The sequence below is a fragment of the Haliotis rufescens genome, unplaced genomic scaffold (assembly GCF_023055435.1).
Source record: "Haliotis rufescens isolate VD_foot unplaced genomic scaffold, xgHalRufe1.0.p SCAF_21, whole genome shotgun sequence".
Lineage (NCBI taxonomy): Eukaryota > Metazoa > Mollusca > Gastropoda > Lepetellida > Haliotidae > Haliotis > Haliotis rufescens.
Window position 1 is genome coordinate 1,331,277 of NW_025963902.1, and position 26,246 is coordinate 1,357,522.

A 26,246-nucleotide genomic window follows, 5' to 3' on the forward strand; every position below is an offset into this window, starting at 1 on the left:
GATGAAACATATGTTCCCATAACAGATGAACGAATGTTCCCATAACAGATGAACGAATGTTCCCATAACAGATGAAACATATGTTCCCATAACAGATAAACGAATGTTCCCATGTCAAATGAAACCTATGTATTTACACAACAGATTAACGAATGTTCCCATCACAGATGAAACCTATGTATTTACGTAGCAGATGAAAATTGTGTGTGCCCATAACCTATAAATACCTGATAATTCTACAGATCATCTTCAGGTGGTGGACCTTTTTGTCTTTCCAGTCAGCTCCCATCTTTCCTGATTGCTTCAGTATGAGGTGAGGTGAGGTGAGGTGAAATGGGGTGTAACGTCGCTTCCAAGATTAATGCACTTATAGCGTGTGTGTGGCTGCTTGTACAAGTCCGGAATGATGCCGATTTTATAGTGCCAGCCCATCGAGGCCGAGACTCCGACCCACCAGTCCTTGTTTTAGCCCCTTAATGCCGAACACCAGGCAGGGTGACAACAAGTGCCATCTTTTAACGTCTTTTAGTATGACGCGGCGGTCTGCAACAGTTTGTTTTCATTTGTTTGTTGTTTAACGCCGCACTCAGCAATATTCCAGCTATATGACGACTGTCTGTAAATAATCGAGTCTGGACCAGACAATCCAGTGATTGATATCACGAGCATCGATCCACGCCATTGGGACACGATGACATGCATCAACCAAGTCAGCGAGCCTGACCACCCGATCCCGTTAGTCGCCTCTTACGACAAGCATGGTCGACTTTTACGACAAGCATGGGTTGCTGTAGACCTATTCTACCCTGGATCTTCAGGGATCGTATGCTACAGTATGATCCCCAATATGTTGTCCAGATCCAGGGGGCACCGGTGGCCCAGTCGTCTGAGACAGAGTAGCTGTGCAGAGTTGCCAGAAACCTATGGTTGTGGGTTCGAATCCCGGTTCGCCCCTATTATGTTTCAAGGTTTGTCAGCACCATACCCGTGCTCGTAGGTTTCACCAACGTGGTAAACGTCTGAGACCTGCATCAATTTGGGCTTTCCTCCCATATTAAGCTGACACGCCGTGATATGATATGTAATACCGTTAAAAGCGGCGTTAAACACAACTCACTCACTCCAGATCCAGACGTGATTTCTTCTATGTGAAGCCAGGGCATTGTCTGTAGTGTTATAATAACTGTTTGTCCATCGCTCATGCTAACCCTGCTGGGCTGAGCCATGCCTCTTCAAATCGTCAATATAGGTTATCATTGCAGCGATTAGCCAGTCGGCTAGGGAGTCGATGTCAAATCTAATCTGTATCTAGTTTCGCCAGCGAACACAACGATAGGATCATCTACAGTTTATTGACATTAATTGTAAAACTACTCAAGGGACCCGTGACGTCACTGTTAGGCCACACCCACTTACTGCTTTGTTTCGTCATCACTGGTAGGTCCTTGTCAATTGCGTTTGCTAGGGGTGATATGATTGGCGGAGACTCAACATGCTTGCTGGCCCGTGGAGAAGTGAAGCGAGCCCTGATTGGTGGGGCCACGGGGTTGATTGCTGTTGGGTTGGGACTGATCCAAAACTGGGATGCTGAAAGGTAAATAATAACTTCTTTGGGAGGCATTTAGAAGTTGGAGTACTAGCTAAGGATACGATATGTGGATAAACATCACGGTGTTCGAACCTACACCAAAACGTCGATCCTAAGTGTAATAAGAAGTTGTTCATCCATATATCTATAAATATCTATAAATAATAACCGATAACCGATTTGTATGTATTTTTACAGAAAACAAGTTTAATAAAGGTATAGTCCATTAAGTTATCAATGTTGTCGCAACCTATACAATGTAGCGCCCATACAATTTCCGCGTTTTTCTGGGATTCGAACCACGAACTTTCTCATCCGAGGTCAGGCGCCTTGTCCACGTGACCAGTGATGGTAGAATACTAGGTAAGGAAGTCATCTGTGGGATGACACGACGCCCTGCTACACTGACAAGGTAAGGATGTCATCTGTGGGATGACACCACGCCCTTTCTACACTGACAAGGTAAGGATGTCATCTGTGGGATGACACCGCACCCTGCTGCACTGACAAGGTAAGGATGTCATCTGTGGGATGACACGACGCCCTGCTGCACTGACAAGGTAAGGATGTCATCTGTGAAATGACACCACGCCCTGCTACACTGACAAGGTAAGGATGCCATCTGTGGGATGACACCACGCTCTGCTACACTGACAAGGTAAGGATGTCATCAGTGGAATGACACCACGCTCTGCTACACTGACAAGGTAAGGAAGTCATCTGTGGGATGACACCCCGCCCTGCTACACTGACAAGGTAAGGAAGTCATCTGTGGGATGACACGACGTCCTGCTACACTTACAAGGTAAGGATGTCATCTGTGGGATGACACCACGCTCTGCTACACTGACAAGATAAGGAAGTCATCTGTGGGATGACAAAACGCTCTGCTACACTGACAAGGTAAGGATGTCATCTGTGGGATGACACCCCGCCCTGCTACACTGACAAGGTAAGGATGTCATCTGTGGGATGACACCTCGCCCTGTTACACTGACAAGGTAAGGATGTCATCTGTGGGATGACACCCCGCCCTTCTACACTGACAAGGTAAGGATGCCATCTGTGGGATGACACCACGCTCTGCTACACTGACAAGGTAAGGATGTCATCAGTGGAATGACACCACGCCCTGCTGCACTGACAAGGTAAGGATGTCATCTGTGGGATGACTCCCCGCCCTCTACATTGACATGGTGAGGATGTCATCTGTGGGATGACTCCACGTCCTTTCCACACTGACAAGGTAAGGATGTCATCTGTTGGATGACACCACGCCCTGCTGCACTGACACGGTAAGGATTTCATCTGAGGGATGACACCGCGCCCTGCTGCACTGACAAGGTAAGGATGTCATCTATGTGATAACGCCACATGCTGCTACACTGACACGGTAAGGATGTCATCTGTGGGATGACACCACGCTCTGCTACACTGACAAGGTAAGGAAGTCATCTGTGGGATGACACCACGCTCTGCTACACTGACAAGGTAAGGATGTCATCTGTGGGATGACATCCCGCCCTGCTACACTGACAAGGTAAGGATATCATCTGTGGGATGACACCTCGCCCTGTTACACTGACAAGGTAAGGATGTCATCTGTGGGATGACACCCCGCCCTTCTACACTGACAAGGTAAGGATGCCATCTGTGGGATGACACCACGCTCTGCTACACTGACAAGGTAAGTATGTCATAAGTGGAATGACACCACGCCCTGCTGCACTGACAAGGTAAGGATGTCATCTGTGGGATGACTCCCCGCCCTCTACATTGACATGGTAAGGATGTCATCTGTGGGATGACTCCACGCCCTTTCCACACTGACAAGGTAAGGATGTCATCTGTTGGATGACACCACGCCCTGCTGCACTGACAAGGTAAGGATGTCATCTGTGGGATGACATGACGCCCTGCTTCACTGACAAGGTAAGGATGCCATCTGTGGGATGACACCACGCCCTGCTACACTGACAAGGTAAGGATGTCATCAGTGGAATGACACCACGCCCTGCTGCACTGACAAGGTAAGGATGTCATCTGTGGGATGACTCCCCGCCCTCTACATTGACATGGTGAGGATGTCATCTGTGGGATGACATGACGCCCTGCTACACTGACAAGGTAAGGATGTCATCTGTGGGATGACACCACGCCCTGCTACACTGACAAGATAAGGATGTCATCTGTGGGATGACATGACGCCCTGCTTCACTGACAAGGTAAGGATGTCATCTGTGGGATGACACCACGCCCTGCTACACTGACAAGATAAGGATGTCATCTGTGGGATGACATGACGCCCTGCTTCACTGACAAGGTAAGGATGTCATCTGTGGGATGACACCGCACCCTGCTGCACTGACAAGGTAAGGATGTCATCTGTGGGATGACACGACGCCCTGCTGCACTGACAAGGTAAGGATGTCATCTGTGAAATGACACCACGCCCTGCTACACTGACAAGGTAAGGATGCCATCTGTGGGATGACACCACGCTCTGCTACACTGACAAGGTAAGGAAGTCATCTGTGGGATGACACCCCGCCCTGCTACACTGACAAGGTAAGGAAGTCATCTGTGGGATGACACGACGTCCTGCTACACTTACAAGGTAAGGATGTCATCTGTGGGATGACACCACGCTCTGCTACACTGACAAGATAAGGAAGTCATCTGTGGGATGACAAAACGCTCTGCTACACTGACAAGGTAAGGATGTCATCTGTGGGATGACACCACGCCCTTTCTACACTGACAAGGTAAGGATGTCATCTGTGGGATGACACCGCACCCTGCTGCACTGACAAGGTAAGGATGTCATCTGTGGGATGACACGACGCCCTGCTGCACTGACAAGGTAAGGATGTCATCTGTGAAATGACACCACGCCCTGCTACACTGACAAGGTAAGGATGCCATCTGTGGGATGACACCACGCTCTGCTACACTGACAAGGTAAGGATGTCATCAGTGGAATGACACCACGCTCTGCTACACTGACAAGGTAAGGAAGTCATCTGTGGGATGACACCCCGCCCTGCTACACTGACAAGGTAAGGAAGTCATCTGTGGGATGACACGACGTCCTGCTACACTTACAAGGTAAGGATGTCATCTGTGGGATGACACCACGCTCTGCTACACTGACAAGATAAGGAAGTCATCTGTGGGATGACAAAACGCTCTGCTACACTGACAAGGTAAGGATGTCATCTGTGGGATGACACCCCGCCCTGCTACACTGACAAGGTAAGGATGTCATCTGTGGGATGACACCTCGCCCTGTTACACTGACAAGGTAAGGATGTCATCTGTGGGATGACACCCCGCCCTTCTACACTGACAAGGTAAGGATGCCATCTGTGGGATGACACCACGCTCTGCTACACTGACAAGGTAAGGATGTCATCAGTGGAATGACACCACGCCCTGCTGCACTGACAAGGTAAGGATGTCATCTGTGGGATGACTCCCCGCCCTCTACATTGACATGGTGAGGATGTCATCTGTGGGATGACTCCACGTCCTTTCCACACTGACAAGGTAAGGATGTCATCTGTTGGATGACACCACGCCCTGCTGCACTGACACGGTAAGGATTTCATCTGAGGGATGACACCGCGCCCTGCTGCACTGACAAGGTAAGGATGTCATCTATGTGATAACGCCACATGCTGCTACACTGACACGGTAAGGATGTCATCTGTGGGATGACACCACGCTCTGCTACACTGACAAGGTAAGGAAGTCATCTGTGGGATGACACCACGCTCTGCTACACTGACAAGGTAAGGATGTCATCTGTGGGATGACATCCCGCCCTGCTACACTGACAAGGTAAGGATATCATCTGTGGGATGACACCTCGCCCTGTTACACTGACAAGGTAAGGATGTCATCTGTGGGATGACACCCCGCCCTTCTACACTGACAAGGTAAGGATGCCATCTGTGGGATGACACCACGCTCTGCTACACTGACAAGGTAAGTATGTCATAAGTGGAATGACACCACGCCCTGCTGCACTGACAAGGTAAGGATGTCATCTGTGGGATGACTCCCCGCCCTCTACATTGACATGGTAAGGATGTCATCTGTGGGATGACTCCACGCCCTTTCCACACTGACAAGGTAAGGATGTCATCTGTTGGATGACACCACGCCCTGCTGCACTGACAAGGTAAGGATGTCATCTGTGGGATGACATGACGCCCTGCTTCACTGACAAGGTAAGGATGCCATCTGTGGGATGACACCACGCCCTGCTACACTGACAAGGTAAGGATGTCATCAGTGGAATGACACCACGCCCTGCTGCACTGACAAGGTAAGGATGTCATCTGTGGGATGACTCCCCGCCCTCTACATTGACATGGTGAGGATGTCATCTGTGGGATGACATGACGCCCTGCTACACTGACAAGGTAAGGATGTCATCTGTGGGATGACACCACGCCCTGCTACACTGACAAGATAAGGATGTCATCTGTGGGATGACATGACGCCCTGCTTCACTGACAAGGTAAGGATGTCATCTGTGGGATGACACCACGCCCTGCTACACTGACAAGATAAGGATGTCATCTGTGGGATGACATGACGCCCTGCTTCACTGACAAGGTAAGGATGTCATCTGTGGGATGACACCGCACCCTGCTGCACTGACAAGGTAAGGATGTCATCTGTGGGATGACACGACGCCCTGCTGCACTGACAAGGTAAGGATGTCATCTGTGAAATGACACCACGCCCTGCTACACTGACAAGGTAAGGATGCCATCTGTGGGATGACACCACGCTCTGCTACACTGACAAGGTAAGGAAGTCATCTGTGGGATGACACCCCGCCCTGCTACACTGACAAGGTAAGGAAGTCATCTGTGGGATGACACGACGTCCTGCTACACTTACAAGGTAAGGATGTCATCTGTGGGATGACACCACGCTCTGCTACACTGACAAGATAAGGAAGTCATCTGTGGGATGACAAAACGCTCTGCTACACTGACAAGGTAAGGATGTCATCTGTGGGATGACACCCCGCCCTGCTACACTGACAAGGTAAGGATGTCATCTGTGGGATGACACCTCGCCCTGTTACACTGACAAGGTAAGGATGTCATCTGTAGGATGACACCCCGCCCTTCTACACTGACAAGGTAAGGATGCCATCTGTGGGATGACACCACGCTCTGCTACACTGACAAGGTAAGGATGTCATCAGTGGAATGACACCACGCCCTGCTGCACTGACAAGGTAAGGATGTCATCTGTGGGATGACTCCCCGCCCTCTACATTGACATGGTGAGGATGTCATCTGTGGGATGACTCCACGTCCTTTCCACACTGACAAGGTAAGGATGTCATCTGTTGGATGACACCACGCCCTGCTGCACTGACACGGTAAGGATTTCATCTGAGGGATGACACCGCGCCCTGCTGCACTGACAAGGTAAGGATGTCATCTATGTGATAACGCCACATGCTGCTACACTGACACGGTAAGGATGTCATCTGTGGGATGACACCACGCTCTGCTACACTGACAAGGTAAGGAAGTCATCTGTGGGATGACACCACGCTCTGCTACACTGACAAGGTAAGGATGTCATCTGTGGGATGACATCCCGCCCTGCTACACTGACAAGGTAAGGATATCATCTGTGGGATGACACCTCGCCCTGTTACACTGACAAGGTAAGGATGTCATCTGTGGGATGACACCCCGCCCTTCTACACTGACAAGGTAAGGATGCCATCTGTGGGATGACACCACGCTCTGCTACACTGACAAGGTAAGTATGTCATAAGTGGAATGACACCACGCCCTGCTGCACTGACAAGGTAAGGATGTCATCTGTGGGATGACTCCCCGCCCTCTACATTGACATGGTAAGGATGTCATCTGTGGGATGACTCCACGCCCTTTCCACACTGACAAGGTAAGGATGTCATCTGTTGGATGACACCACGCCCTGCTGCACTGACAAGGTAAGGATGTCATCTGTGGGATGACATGACGCCCTGCTTCACTGACAAGGTAAGGATGCCATCTGTGGGATGACACCACGCCCTGCTACACTGACAAGGTAAGGATGTCATCAGTGGAATGACACCACGCCCTGCTGCACTGACAAGGTAAGGATGTCATCTGTGGGATGACTCCCCGCCCTCTACATTGACATGGTGAGGATGTCATCTGTGGGATGACATGACGCCCTGCTACACTGACAAGGTAAGGATGTCATCTGTGGGATGACACCACGCCCTGCTACACTGACAAGATAAGGATGTCATCTGTGGGATGACATGACGCCCTGCTTCACTGACAAGGTAAGGATGTCATCTGTGGGATGACACCACGCCCTGCTACACTGACAAGATAAGGATGTCATCTGTGGGATGACACCACGCCCTGCTTCACTGACAAGGTAAGGATGTCATATGTGGGATGACACCACGCCCTGCTACACTGACAAGGTAAGGATGTCATCTGTGTATCGCTTTAACTACTATTCCACTGAAATGACTCCGATGAACAAGAAAAGGCTTCACACATTTTACCCCCTGTTAATGTTCGAACCCGGGTCTTTGGCGTGACAAGCTTACGCTCTTACCATAAAGTAATCCTTCCTCCCCTTGTTGACTATGAACGATGGCGTGATGTGATGGTCACATTATCTAAGACATATATAATAACCTACAGATATTTGGTGCATTCACAAACAGTTTAACCATGTAAAACCGGACCCTTTTAGTCAAGAACACTATATTCATTTCATATTTTAGATAATATCACACCGTACCTTTAGTTCGGTTATCTGGAAATTTTGCAGGAAATTGTACCTTCTGGCTTCTCTACGTCTCTAATTGTAAGACTATTCTAGCAGTTAATGATATTCTGTTTCTACTACAGTGTTTGATGGTTCGGTGTTTCCTAATGTCCTCCGGATACTAAGGAAAAGATTACCTAAGAAGCTGTCGAAGTAGTTCCGGCGGTATGGTAGAAGTGTGTTGATGTTGATGGCGGCGGGAGAACGACTACCAGGCATTCCGGGACGATAAATTGGGATCTGCATGTATCTCGCTGAAAGAAAAAGAAAATTGTTATAACATGCCTAATTATTACAAAGTCGACCTCTTAAGATCCAGGTTAGAAATGGTCTTCAGCAACCCATGCTTGTCGTATGAGCCGACCAACGGGATCGGGTGGTCAGGCTTCCTGACTTGGTTGATGCATGTCGTCGTATCCCAATTGTGTAAATGGATGTTCATGATGTTGCCTGGTCATTGGATTGTCTGGTCCAGACTCGATTATTAACAGACCGCCGTCATATAGCTGGAATATTGCTGAGAGCGGCGTTAAACAACAAACAAACAAACAAAGCCAGGAAGTTTTTTTTCTTACGAACACCCAATTTAAAGTTGCGGAATTTTACTCCTGTTGTGTTTATCATCTAAGGCTCCGTAGGTAGCTGAACAAGAAACGTATGATCGTGAGTTCGAATCCTGGTTAACCCTGAATGTTTCCAGGTTTGTCAGCACCATACCCGTGCTCGTGGGTTTCACCAAAGTGGTAACCATCTAATGCCTCCATCGCGTGGCCATCTTCTCCAACATCAAGCAGCCACGCCGTGATATAACTTAGTCAATGTTGAAAGCGGCGTTAAACTCATCTATGCTTCATTACCTTGTTTTCTGGACGTAGATCGGGACGCCAGGCGGCGAACTGAAACACACGAAGAGATGTTATTAGTTAAGGGTGTTGAACACATCAACCAACGTTACCTGACCACCCGATGTATTGAGTCGCCTTATACGACATGCACAGGATGCTAGGGGCTTGCTTTCTATTAATCCTTTCGAGAACATGTATTATTTCTAAATACAAAGGTTTAGGAAAGGTGTTTTTAGAACATTACCTGAGACAACACGGTCTATCGTAGTGAAACTTTGTATTAAACCCAACACGTGTCTCTACAAAATGATCACAGAATATCAAACGTTTCCGCAATGGTTGCCTTATTGGAACTGTAACTTGTGTTGCCCTTTCGAGAACATGTATTATTTCTAAATACAAAGGTTTAGGAAAGGTGTTTTTAGATCATTACCTTAAACAACACGGTCTATCGTAATGAAACTTTGTATTAAACCCAACACGTTTCTCTACAAAATGATCACAGAATATCAAACGTTGCCGCAATGGTTGCCTAATTGGAACTGTAACTTGTGTTGCTGTGACCATTCTGCATTGTCATTTTGAACTTTAATTCACAATTAGTATTCCGTGAGCGAGTTTTGTTTATATCAGGTATCATGGCGTGTCAGCTTGATGTGCGAGGAAAGCCCGAAACGATGCAGGTCTCACGTTTACTACTTTGGCGAAACCCACGAGCACGGGTATGGTGCTGACAAACCCAGAATCTGTACATCAAATCTGGGATTTGAACCCACGATAAAGATTTCTGACGCTGCTAAGGGACGCAACTCTGCACATCGGGCCACCTACGTACAATGTATGCACGTATTTGATTGGATGTTATCACCTGTATATAACATGTATATAATTTGTCTGCAGCTCAGACATCTATTCTGAAACAACAGGCTTAAGGAGCTTAACGTTTGTGTTTAGAATCCCCGAACTATGTCTCTCAAATGTGTTCCATGAATTCAAATTGTATTTTATCCATGGTAGAGTTTGACTTTTGACTCTTGTATAGGGAACTAAAACAACTTATGTTGGACATTTTGAAGAATTTGGTTGACCTCCAGGTCCCGGTGTTCTATTTTAACGGATGTGGTCTCAATGATTAGAGTGACCTTCAGACCCACCTCTGACCTTTCCAATAGCTCGACCTCCCGAAGGACGTCCGTGCAAATAGGATGCTTGGTCGTTGGTGTTGCCATGGTAACCAAGGACTGGTCCTGCGTGGAAGGCGTGGTGAGGGGTGTATTCTGGCAGAGAGGGAATCACGTGTTTTGATGACGTCAGAGTGACGAAAATCCACAAAAGCAAAGAGGACATTATCTGCATAGCTGGAAAATCTGAAATGGAAAATGATTCGTTGGTGCCAATAGTTTGTTTACGGGCAACTCCTGGTCAGCAGGAATGTTAACATGGGGTATGCCTTGACTGACCGCTTCCGTGGTCTAGTGGACAGAACGTTTGTCCGGAGAGCGGAAGGTCAGGGACTGGTCGGCTCGAGAACGCCTGGGTGAGATATTCATGTAAAACTGTTGCTTCGTATCTAAGACTTAGTGGTGTAATATTATGAGACCGGTAATAGTCAGAACTGCTACGCACGCACGCACGCACGCGACGTTAAACCTCACCTCCCCTTATGTTATATAAACACCTATTGTGATTTACTAACGTTTCATCAATAAAAAACATTTTTTTCATATAACATGCACTGTAAAACACCATATAACCGTATTGTTAGACATTTGGCGTATTCGACAATCTATTTATTGTTACGTCAATATGATATCGAAAAACAACAGATAAATATCGCAAATGCAACTACCGTCTGATTGACATGTCTGTCTGAAGGTCACCGAATGGTAAAGGGAGGTCATCGCAAGGTCAGGTGAGGTCAGTGAGCATGTCTACTGTCTGCATCAATAGTTTATTATAGTAGTATACTGGCTAGACGGGCTATGTATGTTGTACAAAGGGGAAAAACGCATTAAACATAGAAAACATGACATAAGGACTTTAGTTTGAGGCGTTTTTTACATATCCACAGGAATGTAGGCAAAAAATTAACCATGCTAATCGGAACAATAAAGAGAGTGTGTGTCTTCTGTTTAGATTAATTTCCGTCATATTAAGGCATGACTCTTTGATTTGCATTGAGACTATAACCAGCATTAAGCAAGGCAATAAACATCTACTGTGCAGTTGAATGAGTGAGTGTTGTTTGACGCCGCAGTCAGCAATATTCAAGGTCTATCACGGCGGCCTGTGAACAAGGGCGGATCTAGCATTTTTGAAAGATAGGGGTCCAAAATATCAAAAACGTCTTTTACTGCCAACAACATACCCCCCTTTCCCCCTGGACCCGCCAATGTAACTACTGAAGTCTGCGTGATGCATCATTAACTGAAGCCCCGAGTGGATGTCTCTAACACAACATTTTTTGTATTCTTTGTCCACCTGTAAATGTTGGTTTAATATCAATGCGACTGAGTAGCAGTCTTACTCCGACGGGGGTGGTCGTTTACTCCGCTGTAAGAAGTCGTAAATGTATTGCCTAAAACTTATTTTGAAAGATGTTGATGCGAGGATCTGATTTTGAAAAAAACTATATAGAGCTGTTTAACGCTTGCTTCCGTAGTAAACACGGAAACAGTATTTAAAGAGTGAAAGTTGTGAAATCTGCCCTGGAAGTACAAACTGGATTGTATATAATTGCGTGGATCGATGCTCATGATATTAATCACTGGATTGTCTGGTTCAGGCTCGATTATTTACAGACCGCCGTCATATAGCTGGAATATTGCTGAGTGCGGCGTTAAACAACAAACCAACCAACCAACCAAGTATAAATTTCCACGTTATTAGGTCGAACATGCTCACAAATGGTTCTGGTGTCATATGCGTAATACTGCTTCAAAATGTACGACATTTTATGCCTAAAACTCTAATGAACTATTCTAACGACCCACCACCATCAACGACTTGTCTGGTCTGTCTGGAATGACTACGCCGAAAAGCCGCATCCGCCGAAGCAGTTACAGGATGCTTGGGGTGTACTATATATTCTCCGCCAAAAGAAACGAAAATACCATATATGTCGGTTAATATATAAATAATTAATAATATTTAAAAGACATTAGATACGGTCGAAGCACAAACGGAAAAAACTGTTATGTTGTGTGAACCGACGCTCATGAACGCATCACGTGTGACATCACAGATCCATAACTCGAGATGCACCATTTGTCTTATGCAAGATTAGCGTGTAAAGTTTGGTGAAATTGGTTTTAACGTCGCGTCCAAGATTATTGCTCATATATAGCGACCTGCATGCACGTGTGTGTGTTTGTGTGGCTGCTTGTACCAGTCCGGACTGATGCCGATTTATTGTGCTAGCTCACTGAGATACCATGCCGCAGTTTAACATGGATACCCCACTCAGACACAGTGCACTGACTCCGAGCCGCCCAGTCCTTGTTTTAGCCCCTTGATGCCGAGCGCCAGACAGGGTAACAACAAGTACCATCTTATAACGTTAGACCTTTCGCTCTCCGGGCGGACGCTCTACCACTAGACCACGGAGGCGGTCTTGTAAAGTTTGGGAATCACGTGGATATCGTGATAAGAATATAAAATCTCTGTGCTAACACTTGACTGATTGTTAGTTTTGTCATTAAGTGGTACACATTGGAAACATCTCTTCTTTAGTACATACTTCTCTATATGTTTCTATGGTCCGCGCTTCTTTTGTCGGTGAGTACGTTAGCATAACTAACAAAACTTTAACTCGTGTAGTTAGATAATACCGTGTTGAGAATACGTGAGCACAATCCCTCGTATATTAATGTCAGCGGGACGCCATAATAAAACCAATTGAAGCATGATGCATTCATCTCGTGACTGACAGCTTGAAATTAGCCATTGACATACAAATCCCGGCAAATACAGGAAAAAATCCTGTAACTACAAGGCATGCATCCCCTAAAGGCGATGTCACATACTGAAGGGCGGCGAGGATATTTACAATAGCGGTGATTCCGTCGTGAGTGAGTGAGTGAACGGATTTTCACGTAATGAGAACGAGGCAGGACGAGGGTCCAATTTGGCTCACTGGAAGTGCTAAATTAAAACGTTACAGAACAGTTTTGAACTTTTGATATTATCAAGTACAAATAGCTAAAATGGGTGAAAATGGCCTTTTTTCGAACTTCATGAGATTATCTAACTATGAGCAAGTTCACGATCCATGATGAAGTTTAACTAAACTGCCAGATAATATATAGTATTCACCCATGTTTAACGGTGGATAAATTGAAACAAACAAGGTTATTCGATGGTGATATGTCTGATATCATGGTTGTGTTTTGGACCTTAAGTTTGCAGTGCTTCGGCGACTGTTTCCAGCCTATTAACGTTTAGATAACGTTTGTTATATTTTGGTCAAATCCAATTTTCAAGTGTATAATTTCCTTTGTTCGGCAGTTTTAATGTTTATCCTGTCTATATCTGCATTTGTTTTATGAAAATCAGCGTTGATCGAAGACTTGTCCATGTTCAAATATTATAAAAACGAAATCAGCGTTTGAGGGATATTGTACACTTGATTCTACATCAATAGTGTTTTTATATTATTTGAAAACTTGTAAGACATGAACCAATTCAACTTATCATCAATGTGACCATATCAAGATTTCTAAAAAACTACAGTGCACATCAAATGGAAGCTTGTCGTCAGACTTACACTGACAACACAGCAGTTGTGACGTTGATGACACAACCAATCTCTCCAGTGTATGCCAACCTCTCGTTTTCCCCCAAATGTTATAATCTACTTCTATTGGATGCTAGCCATAGAAAAAATAATTGGGTTTCAAAGATGAAACTATTAATATATAAAATGGGATTTGTATTTGTCTGGGAAGATCAGTCTATTGGAAGTATAGATTCTTTGTTTAAGAGTTTATGGCGAGATCACAATATATGTACCAGCAGGATTGGCATACCTCCATCTCTAGGCTCTAAAACGTCGTACTCCTTATCTAAACCCAGTTTTGGCGTTGAACCATATATTGGCTGTATCACTATAAACAAGTTTCGGGTGGCTTGAGATGTTAGGATGGAAGGTTAAGATGTGGCTAAAATTGTCTAAAAATAGAAACTGGTCGATACGTGACCATGCTGAGAAACCAAAGTAGATGTGATTTGTGTAGCTGCCGTTACGTATGTTGAAAGTGAATACCATTTTATATTGATATGTAATGCATATGAACTCCTACATATTTCCTAGTTTACACAAATTTAACATGTTAATCGCTGAAAACAATCCGAATACTTTACAAATTATGGGAATGTTTATTTTCTATGATAATAATTGGAGAAACAAATGTTAAAAGCTGGCTGTAGCACCGTTGCAACATGTGTCAGATCGATATCTTGAATGTACAGTTAAATTGCGCACAATAGAATATCGACGAAATGAAAATAAACAAAGAAAGACATGATGCGTGGAAGTACTCACGTTGCGGGGAGACGAGGACGTCCATGGCAGTGATGGCGGGAAATGGAGCCACGCTCTGATATCAGCTGTGTTTGATTCCATGCCTGACTGACAGGTGACAGGAATGAAATGTGTGCCACTCACCCATCATGCACTGGGCGGGATTTCATCTTGTCACAAAGGCGACACATCCTTCTATTAAACGTATGACCTTACAACTAAAGACAAACGAACGAAAGCCATTTTTCATTCTCAATTACATACACTGTCAATACTTTGAGGAAGATTGTAACGTTTTCTGTGATCTGTCTGGATTTCCTTGTGCTGAGTGAGAACGTTTCAGATGAAATGGAGCAGGTGACCCAAATCAACCATATTAAGGCGATATACCATATTAAGACTACTGTATACTCCCCAGGGAGCTGAGAATGAAAATCGAGTACTCGCTGATCCATTGACCGGGGTAATAATAGTCTAGCGTTGTGAGCATCCACTTGGTGAATGGAATCTGGCGCATTATAAATGCACGTATTATTATTATTATTATTAAGAAGAAGAAGTGCATTTATAATGAGCCAGATTCCATAATAATAATAATAATAATATTATTATTATTATTATTATTATTATTATTAACTCTGTCACCTCGGTCTGTTAATCATCGAGTCTGGACCAGGCATACCAGTGGTTGATAGCATGAGTAATGTTGTTGGAATACGATGACACAAAAGAAACACGTTGGTTGGTTTGTTTGTTGTTTAACGCCACACTCAATAATATTCCAGCTATATGACGGCGGTCTGTAAATAATCGAGTCTGGAGCAGACAATCCAGTGATTGATATTATGAGACTCGATCCTCGCCATTGGGATACGATGCCATGCATCAACCAAGTCAATGAGCCTGACCACCCGATCCCGTTAAGGGGTTATGACAAGATGGAGTTCGTTTCGTTTCGTTTGAAAAAAACGTCTCAAAATAATAATTTCATTCCACATTTTGGAAATTCTGGATCGGTACAAAAACACCTTGTTACACAACTAAGGTGAGATAGCTTTCATTTAAACGTTAAGTGAGTTGATCTCAATAGTGGGAATTTCCGATCGAGCACATTACCCACAAGGCTACTTCGCTACACAAATCTGATTAAATCCTTGCTGTCACACACGTACAGGTATAGATCTATTCCATGTCTTCTTTTTGTCGCGTCATTCATCAAAGTAATGCCTTGCAGTGAGAGGCGACGTGCGGCAGGTGTTTAGTGATCTTAATGGGACAATGAAAGAACGCCGGGCGAGCCACGTGCGGGACGGTGTCAATCAAGTCCGAGGTCATGTCCTGTCGTGCCCTCATCGTACGACCTTGACATCAAGGGGTATTCTCTTCTAATCACAACAGGGTCATTTGGATATATGTCCATAAATATAATCCAATATAGTGGTCAGGAGGTAAACATTGCGCTTTCAGATTTACGCGTTTCACTGGGTATTCAATCCCCGGGCATTTCATTGGGAGCCGACAGTCGTTTCTGAGCGCCATGGCATCTACATCCATCGAGGTTGTATTTCCGATCGAAGTGGTAGAGAAATGAAGCCGAATTCTGGTAGCTGATATCAGATGCTCAAGAACCCACATACCAATTTTGATCAAAGTTCGACCTATCGGCGTGTCTTCGGATCGTCACGGTGAGACGTATGGTGTTGGAGGAAAAGTCCGCGTTATAATACGTACCTATGCTTGTTTTAAGAGAAGAGATCGACTTATACAATGTCACACTTGGTGTCGTGGTTGATGTCTACGTTATGAGTTTGTATTATTCACACTTTATTTTGAAAATGAAATATAATAAATTTAAGATTTACCCATTTTCAAATAAAGTGACGAAAAAATTATTTTGTAAGTGGCCTTACCTGAGTAGCAGTAAATCTATCAAACTTGACTTGACATTAGCTCTTAGATTACAATATAAAAAAATCAAATTCTCGAAGATAGGACTGACAGTTCCCAAAGTAGTTGGAGTTCAATCATGTATGCATCGCCCTTCCCTGGAGCTACGAACATGTGTGGCTGTTCTCAAACAGGCTGAAGTATTCACCAGGGTGTTATTGTAAGTATATGGGGTGCGGAGTCCATGGTGTGGTGTCCGGGGTGGGAAGTCTGGGGTGGGGAGTCCAGGGTGGAGATTCCAGGGTGGGGAGTCCGGGCTGGGGTAGAGAGTGCGGGATGGGAAATCTGGGTGGGGAGCCGGGCTGGCGAGTCTGGGGTGGGGAGACAGTGGTGTGGAGTCCGGGCTTGGGAGTTCAGCTTGGAGAGACGGGGGTGGGGAACACGGTGTGGAGAGTCTGTGGTGACCAACCAATCCCGTTAGTTGCCTCTTATGACAAGCATTGTCGCCTTTTACGGCAAGCACAGGTTTCTGAAGACCTATTCTAACCCGTATCTTCATGGCCTGGAGATACCGGGATGTGGAGTCCCGGGTGGGGAGTCCGGGCTGGAGAGCCTAGGTTGGAGAGTCCGGTTGGGAAGTCTAGGGTAGGGAGACCGGGCTGGGGAGACTTGGGTGGGGAGTCCAGGGTGGGCAGTCCGGGGTGGGTAGTCCAGGGTGGTGAGCCAAGGCTGGAGAGTCTGGGGTGTGTCCGGGATCGGGAATGACAAATCAATAGTCATCTTCCCGAGGCAAGGGAGTTAACTGACTTGAAAAGTCCAGTTTCCACCATTGCCAAACTAGGTTGGAATTATGGAGTTGTGTTTTGGCTGGACTACAAGTCTATGCATATTCCAATCAAAATCCCATAAAGAAATCTACATCTGGTTAATAAGCAACAAGGCAACCGCTGTGCCAAATTCGTTCAATTGCAGAATTTGCAGAGCATGTGTACCGTCAACTGAGCGTCGACAGATATTTTCCAAATCTTTTCATGTCTTTAATCAAGGTGCTAAAGTGATTTGATTCACAAGTGATAAAAACACATTTTATTACAATAAAGATCTTTATTATCAAGGAAATCGTCTTGACTGGACGCCGCCATTTTGTTTGAAGCAAGTGCAAGAGACAGGACATGGAATCTGATTGGTCAATAGGAGGGACATAGAAGGGACGTAAATCGTAATAGTCACTGGTGGCGCTACAGTTGAGCCCAGAAATTCCTGCCTAGTTCGGTATGGGTGGAAAATGGACTTTAAAAGTCAGTTTACTCCCATGCCTCGGGAAGATGGTCAATAGTACCCCTGTATTGGCTTTTCACTGTGTTGGGTTGGTTGGTTAGTTTGTTCTTTAACGCAGCACTCAGTAATATTCCAGCTATATGACGGCGGTTGTAAATAATCAAGTCTGGACCAGACAATCCAGTGATTGATATCATGAGCATCAATCCAGACAATTGGGATCGATGACATGCATCAACCAGGTCAGCGAGCCTGACCACCCGATCCCGTTAGTCGCCTCTTACATAGTTGCTTTTTACGTCAAACATGGGTTCCTGAAGACCTATTCTACCCCGGATCTTCACAGGCTTTTCAACGTGTTGTCCATATTTATTGGTTTAAAGCAGCTCTCAGCAACATTCCAGCAGGTCTGTAGTTAATGGTGACTGGAACGGTGATTGATAGTATGAGCAATGTTCGATATGGAGAGAAACACTATGATACCAGATCAACCAAGTCACCACATATAACCATCCTACCAATTAAGTCTTCAAAAAACATTTCCCTCTATTTCTGTCATTACTAAATAGTAGATGCTCGTCCACTCACAAGCATGCACAACGACAACAGGTGTGATCAAAAATATATTTAATCCATCAGGGCAATGGTACAATACGTCAGACGATGCTGTAAATTTGCATGTAACAAAAATATAATCAACATGATCAATCCATTAAAGTATCAATATATAAATAATCACAGATTTAATCAAAATGTGAGAAAATCTACCTAAAATAATTAAAGCATTCCATTTCAAATAAACAAATAACACATTCACTGTGTGACTACAAGAAACAGCTGGGACGCTTGTATATCTAGTGAATAGATATGTGTAAAATTAATTACTAGCATTTGGGTTGACATCTAGGCTCCAGATATTTGGTTTAGTAACTGACTATTTACTTACATGTTATCAGGGAAATTAATCCCATTATTTGTTTTTAATCCTGTCAAGTGGTGGTAATTCCTCTGGATATGTTTTAGTGTACCCTACACTTAGGGGGGATAACTCCGGTTTGACCAGATCTTCTATTTTGTGCATGCTGCAAGGGGCATTGTCATTTTTTAAATTTTGTTGTAGGTGGCACTGTGTTGAAAAATCGCCATTTTTGCAGTTATGAAGGCTACAGAATGTACTTGTCCTCCCTGGAGGGGTATAAACAGAACTCATGAATTACATGGCATACACCACTGGGCCACCTGTGTCCCAACAAAATCTCAAAAGAAGGTTGTTCATGACTTTGACAATACAAAACAAACAAAAAACAGGAAATGTTCACACTACCGCAGTGGTTTGTTTGTTTGTTGTTTAACACCACACTGAGCAGTATTCAAGCTATATGACGACGGTCCGTAAATAATCAAGTCTGGACCAGACAATCCAGTGATTGACATCATGACCATTGATCCACGCAATTGGGATATGATGACATGCATCAACCAAGTCGGCGAGCCTGACCACCCGATCCCATTAGTCGCCTCTTACGGCAAGCAGGGATGCTGAAGACCTATCGTACCCCGGATCTTCACTGGTCACCAAAGTAGTACAAGTAGTATCACAACAGTGATGAAAGGTGAAACTCCTCAGCAGCTCTTGTTGTTGCCTCTAGAGGTATGCTGTGTGTATCAATACCGCATGTAGATTTGCAATCTCTTGCAGCAATATTCTGCCTTATGATTATTCTAATCTTTGATTTGTAGAAAAAGTGGTAAATATGTTAATACCAGGAAATAAACATCAAATACAAGGACAATTTTGATTTGAGGGATTGAAAAATGAGTACTAAGATATTAAACATATTAAAATATCACAAATTGACTTATTCAATGTCTTAATGCTCAATAGAAGTAAAGGACCACCCACATCTTTCTTACTACTATAGATAATCTGTCATGGCTATGCAGCTTGGTCACATGTTAGACGTCAAATAACACTAGTAAACTAGTTTCATAACAAATGTGAATAGTCAGTGTACTGAAAAAACAGAAATAAAGGCTTGCCCTCTAGTTCATGGCTAGTTAGCTGTTCGAGGGCTAGTGGAATGTTCAAGGCAACTGGTCCTCTTGCCCAATTCCATCTTACAGAACGAAACACCTCGTGGCAAGAATATGTGGACTGTTTTTACTCTCAAATTATTCCATTAATAATTATCACACAGAGTCCTAAGCGAGGAATTACTATCAACAAAGACAGCAACAAATAAACAGATATAACAAAAACACTCATTTACTGGTTTTTACATAATAATAAGTAATGTAAGGGACAATACACGTATCTAGCTACAGTACTTACTGTACTTTGGTTCACTTGGTTCATGAGTGAGTGAGTGAGAGGGTCCAATGCCATTTTATTGTAGTTACAGTATATTCATAACTACATAACTACACAGTGAACATGGTGAATTGGAACAAACTATAACACAACTACTAATCTAAATCACATTTTGTCTGGGTGATATTAAGTTCAAACAAAATACACAATGAATCAGAACTTATTTAGAAATGTCTGTTGGACCAGTTAGAACCATCATGACTCACACAGTGACAAGATTATTCTAAAAGGTGTTTTGGGGCAAACATTGCAGCCAGCCAGTGTAGCCAGCCAGTGAGATGCTTCTGTCTAAGTTTCTGGTGTACTTAACTTCTATTTGTTTGTTAAATCTGAAAACAAGTGTCAAGTCGATTTGCATTTGCATCTACACTCCAAGTACCGAAAATAAAGTCTCATGTCTCATGTCGTAAAATGGGACTGACTGTTTTGTTGATTTAATCACAGTATCTTTGTACCTTCAACTTCAGTCAATGAGTCTTGGCTTCATGTCAGCCACAGCTTGACTTATACTGGGTCAGGAGAACACCGGGAGCTTCACAGTGACCACATCGCACACAGCAGACATCCATTAGTGTCAGACTATCACTAGGGCAGGCTAAAAAGATTGATAATCGGAATGATCATTGATGGGAATAAATAATGATTATCGATATGAAAAATGTGTCATTGATAATATCTTACAAAACTATTGTGATGAAATGAAGTTTAAATTTACTGAAGCAGACTTGTTATTGTCAGTCATGTCAATTGCTGAAGACAGAAAGCGATTCTTTAGCCCGCCCTAACTACCAATGACACTGACCACATGACCACTTGTCAACATATGAGTGAGTATGGTTTTACGCCGTTTTTAGCAATATTCCAGCAGTATCACAGCGGGGGACACCAGAAATGGGCTTCACACATTGTGCCCATGTAGGGAATCGAACCTGGGTTTCGTCGTGACGAGCGAACGCTTAAACAACTAGGCTACCCGACCGCCCATGTCAATATATGAACCATCGATACATGCCATTGGCTATGGATGATCTGGCACATCTTTATAATCCCTGGGACTGAACGTGGGATGATATGACGGGAAAGTTCAGTATAATGGCTCCAGAATGATTTCATGTTTCAAAGTATTGATGTAAATAAGAACACAGGGGGATTTCAATATGTGTGATTGTCTTAATGATTCGAAATTGTTCATGTTATGAATTAAATAGGCAGATAACAAACTTGAATATATGAATAAGAAAGTGTCCACAGATGAAGAAAATTGCTTCAAATGTTGCCATCTTTCTTTACAAGATCTTATCCTACCAAACATTCCCACTCCAGTCAGCAGGTCCTGTAGACACGTCCTGAGCATAAAAAATACCAAAAAACAAAAAAACTCCCTGTTTATTTTTTTGTTTAACTTGGAAGAAAATCAAATAATTCATTTATCGTATCATTACAATAAGAACACAAGGCACCAGTATTTGTGCTGGTTGATGGCTGGAGAGTTGTGAAGTATGGAGGACTGATTGATTTGGTTTAACGCCATTTTTAACAGTATTCCAGTTATATCACGGAGTGTCAGCTTCAGGTGGGAGGAAAGCCCGAAGTGATGCAGGTCTCAGACGTTTACCACTTAAGTGAAACCCACGAGCGCGGGTATGGTGCTGACAAACCTAGAAACATAATCGGGGCGAACCGGGATTCGAACCCACAATCATAGGTTTCTGGCGTGCCCAAGGGATGCAACTCTGCACAGAGAATCGCGGCGCCTTAGACAACTGGGCCACCGAAATATGGAGGACAAGTCGCCGGTGTCCAGACAGAGCGAGGGCCTCACAAGGTGTGTACAAGGTAAGTCTAAAGTGTCACTTATGTTCTCATAAGAAACAAATATATCTTTGAGGATGCCGTGGAACAATTTCTACAATTGGAAAAAGTGACATTCTGATTTTCTATCACCAAAGAATCCTGAAAGTGACCCTAAAACTGTTCCAGTTCTCCAAATCAAAGGCAGCAAGTCGGCACTATTTCACCGAAGGTTGCTAATAACAAAGAAGCCTGTGATAATATGTAAAATATATTTCTTGTGGTTCCATATTCTAACTGTAATGCTTTTCCTCATTCTAGTCAACCACAGCGGTTTGTTACACAGGAGTTGAATACAGGCAAACACAGTCATGTTTAGACCAACAAAAATGCTAATCTAAAACTTGACAATTTTAGGAACACTTCTGATACAGAAACAAATAACAACATCAAAAACAGTCTGTGACTCCAGCCACTGGTCTGAAGTCTGAGTCTAGTAATAGTGTCAGGTAAGGTCAGTTAATAATAATAATAATAATAATAATGATAATAATAATAATAAATTAACACTATTTACACTGATGTTCAACCCTATTAAAAAAAGAGAGCATTAAAAAAAGTCAGTATTTTGTCGTGAAAAATATATTAATGCTTGTTTTGAAATGCCAGCTAAACTTGCTACCAATCGCAAGTGACAAAGGTCAGAGTGCAAATACAGCGAGGAATGACAGTCCCCAGTCCCCAGTGCCCCACCTTCCCGAGGCAAGAGAGTTAACTGACTATAAAAGTCCAGTTTCTACCCTTGCTGAACTAGGCTGGTATTATGGAGTTACAATTTGGCTGGACTAACGAGTCTATGCAAAGTCCAATCAAAATCTCACAATGAAATAGAAATCCGGTTTGTAAACTGTCGTGCAGATTTTGGTCGATTGCAGGATTTGCAAAGCATGTGCACTGCCAGCTCGTTGTCAAAAGATATTTTCCAAATTTTTTCATGTTTTTAATCAAGGTGCTCACGTGATTTGATGCATTTCGCGATGTAAGACCCGTTTTATCACAATATAGATCTTGATTATCGATCAGATCATCCTGACTGGGCGCCACCATTTTGGTCGAAGCAAATGCAAGTGATACAAGAGGTTGAATCTGATTGGTCAATAGGAGAGGCTTAGAAGGGTCTTAACACGTAATAGCCACTGGTGGCCCTACGATCGAGCCCCGGAATTCCAGCCTAGTTCGGCAAAGGTGGAAACTAGACTTCTTAAGTCAGTTAACTCTCTTGCTTCGGGAAGATGCAGTCACCTGAATGGTGGACTCACTCTATTGTCTTAATGTTATGTTGTGTAGAAGTTTTTAACATTCTCAAACTAGTGCTGAATGAAACTCTGTGATATGTTGTAGTTGTTTTTGCTATCCTTTATCAACAGAACTGTAAATATATCAGTGTAAATATTCAAAATACTCTGGTGATATGGTTAATATACTGTGCACTTAACTTGCTGTAGTCCATGCCAAACTTCCCAATAGTTAAAGTATCCTAAGGACTAGTAGACATTTGCAATTTTGAAGGGTTTAGCTATATGTTTTCATTAATATAAGGACTAGTGGACTATATATGTTAGTTTCTACCCCTGCACTAGGCTACCCCACTGCTCCCAGTGACAAACATAACTGCCAAACACAAACATTAGGCGTGAAACAATACAGCAAGGTCATGATACAATTTGTATCACGATACATGGGTCACGATACGATACGTATCACGATGTGGATATTTATGTCAAATTGTATGGAAACTTCTTGCCTTTTAATATTTCAGAGCAAGTTCAAAAGGAAAAGCTGAAGACACATGTTTGCAGCATCTATTTTAGTAATGAACTTGAAATGCTAATTACAACCCATTTTGAGATATTTCACTGACAATACTTGAGGCTCATTAAACGAGTAGTAAGTAATTTATTTCAGCAAGTGTATCGTCTTGTATTAATACAGAAAAAATGTTTCATGTATCGTATGGTTGCACTGTTGTATCATTTCATCCCAACAAACATAATCAGAAAATATGACCATATTATGTTTGAGAACAGCTTATTGGCTGGCCAAATGGGGAAAAGACTTCATATTGTTGCAGGCCCATAAAGTCAGGTCATCCCCTTTCGGCTGGGAGACTTCTAAGTATCTGAAATAATTCAGAAAAACAAGAAACTTACGGTGATATCTAGCCTAAATAAAAGTCATCTGTTCTGGTTCAACTAGTTCCATGAAAATAATTCTGATCACAGACTGAGAGGCTCTTCAAGTTTGTCATGTTGTGGAGTAATCAGTCCCCTCTGTAGTGACTTTTCTTGTCGCTGCGGACGAGGAAGATGTAGCGACTGCTGCCGATGGCGATGCGTGGGTAGCTGCTCTGGCGGTCATTGTCGATGCAGTAAACCCCCTGAGGTAGGTCCACAAGCTGACCGGTGGTCTGAGTGAGAGAACGGATGACCAATGTATGTCCACATTCATAAAGACTGAAGCAACATACAGGGAAACTTACATTACAAGAAAATTACAGATGGAACGGTAGTCTGTCTTACAGACCCTGATACAAATATATATCAAATACAGCCCATGCAAGTCTATAATGTTTGGCAAGTCTAGATCACTGCAGTATCAGTATCTGAAAATGAAGAGAGTCACTGGGCTCCTTTTTATTATATTTTATTAAGATAACTGAACAACTGTTTTTTTATGTACAATATGTTCATTTCAGAGACTAGATGTTAGTCTAATGGAACGGTAAATATGGAGAAGATGGAACTTTGGTGTCACTTTGATTTGCTCAGAGTGATTTTATGTACGCTTCTGTCAATGAGAAGCAACATAAGAATGATAATCCACATTTTACACAAACTGAAGGGGACAAATAAAGCACTTCAATGACACATAAGGAAAGTTTCATGAAACTATGTGTTGCATTGTTTGGAGAATCTTATCTTAATCATGGACATGATGGGTACTGCAGAAAAGAAAACACAAGGAAGGAATTCAGGACCCAATTGAATCTAATTGAATTGCCAAAAAGTAAATGTCACCAGCTGACAACTTGATAAGTTATTGTCTTGAAAGGAACACTTAGAAGTACAATTTGGAAAAATACAAACTTTCCAAACTTCCTCCAGAGCAAAAGGCACCTGTATATGGCTTGACTGTTACGTATCTGTGCAAGGTTTGATGAAGAAATATTGAATGGCCTTTGGAGCTATGCTCTGGACACATTTGAGGTAGATATGACATACTTACATTGAGTGTTCCTCTGTCTATGATCCTGGCCATGTTTTGGTCTGTGCCTCCACAGATGATGCTGTCCTTGCCTAGCCACTGGGCACAGTACAGCTGTAACACACAGGAAAACACATACAGCTGCAACACACAGGAAAACACATACAGCTGTAACACTCAGGAAAACACATACAGCTGTAACACACAGGAAAACACATACAGCAGTAACACACAGGAAAACACATACAGCTGTAACACTCAGGAAAACACATACAGCTGTAACACTCAGGAAAACACATACAGCAGTAACACTCAGGAAAACACATACAGCTGTAACACACAGGAAAACACATACAGCTGCAGCACGCAGGATAACACAAGTAGGACAACACAAACAGCTGCAACACACAGGAAAACACAAACAGCTGTAATACAAGAAAAACACATACAGCTGCAACACTCAGGAAAACACATACAGCTGCAACACACAGGAAAACACATACAGCTGCAACACACTGGATAACACATACAGCTGCAACACACAGGAAAACACATACAGCTGCAACACACTGGATAACACATACAGCTGCAACACACAGGATAACACATAAAGCTGCAACATACAGGATAACACATACAGCTGCAACACTCAGGAAAACACATACAGCTGTAACACAAAGGAAAACACATACAGCTGCAACACACAGGAAAACATACAGCTGCAACATACAGGATAACACATACAGCTGCAACACACAGGATAACACATAAAGCTGCAACATACAGGATAACACATACAGCTGCAACATACAGGATAACAAACAGCTTCAACACACAGGATAACACATACAGCTGCAACAC

General features: G+C 43.5%; 2 protein-coding genes across 3 annotated transcripts in view; both read right to left on the reverse strand.

Annotated features, from left to right (window-relative positions):
- Positions 1 to 1,342: 1,342 nt before the first annotated feature.
- LOC124116458 lies at positions 1,343 to 10,620 on the reverse strand. The gene is made up of 4 exons (XM_046477797.2): positions 10,428 to 10,620; positions 9,286 to 9,324; positions 8,566 to 8,682; positions 1,343 to 1,587 (listed from the first exon to the last, which is right to left on the reverse strand). The coding sequence occupies exons 1-4, from the start codon at positions 10,618 to 10,620 to the stop codon at positions 1,343 to 1,345; spliced, it is 594 nt and encodes a 197-aa protein (XP_046333753.1).
- An 8,851-nt stretch (positions 10,621 to 19,471) lies between these two features.
- LOC124116444 (WD repeat-containing protein 5-like) overlaps positions 19,472 to 26,246 on the reverse strand; it is a 31,782-nt gene continuing 25,007 nt past the window's right edge. The window contains exons 9-11 of one of the 2 annotated variants that reach the window (XR_007222561.1): positions 25,407 to 25,499; positions 24,332 to 24,588; positions 19,472 to 20,925 (exon numbers count right to left, since the gene is read on the reverse strand). Coding sequence is in view for 1 of the 2 variants with exons in the window: in XM_048401079.1 (XP_048257036.1) it covers positions 24,442 to 24,588; positions 25,407 to 25,499 (240 nt within the window). In the remaining variant the exon portion in view is untranslated. Of the gene's footprint in view, positions 20,926 to 23,297; positions 24,589 to 25,406; positions 25,500 to 26,246 lie in introns of those variants that run through there. The other variant, XM_048401079.1, reaches the window with a different exon arrangement.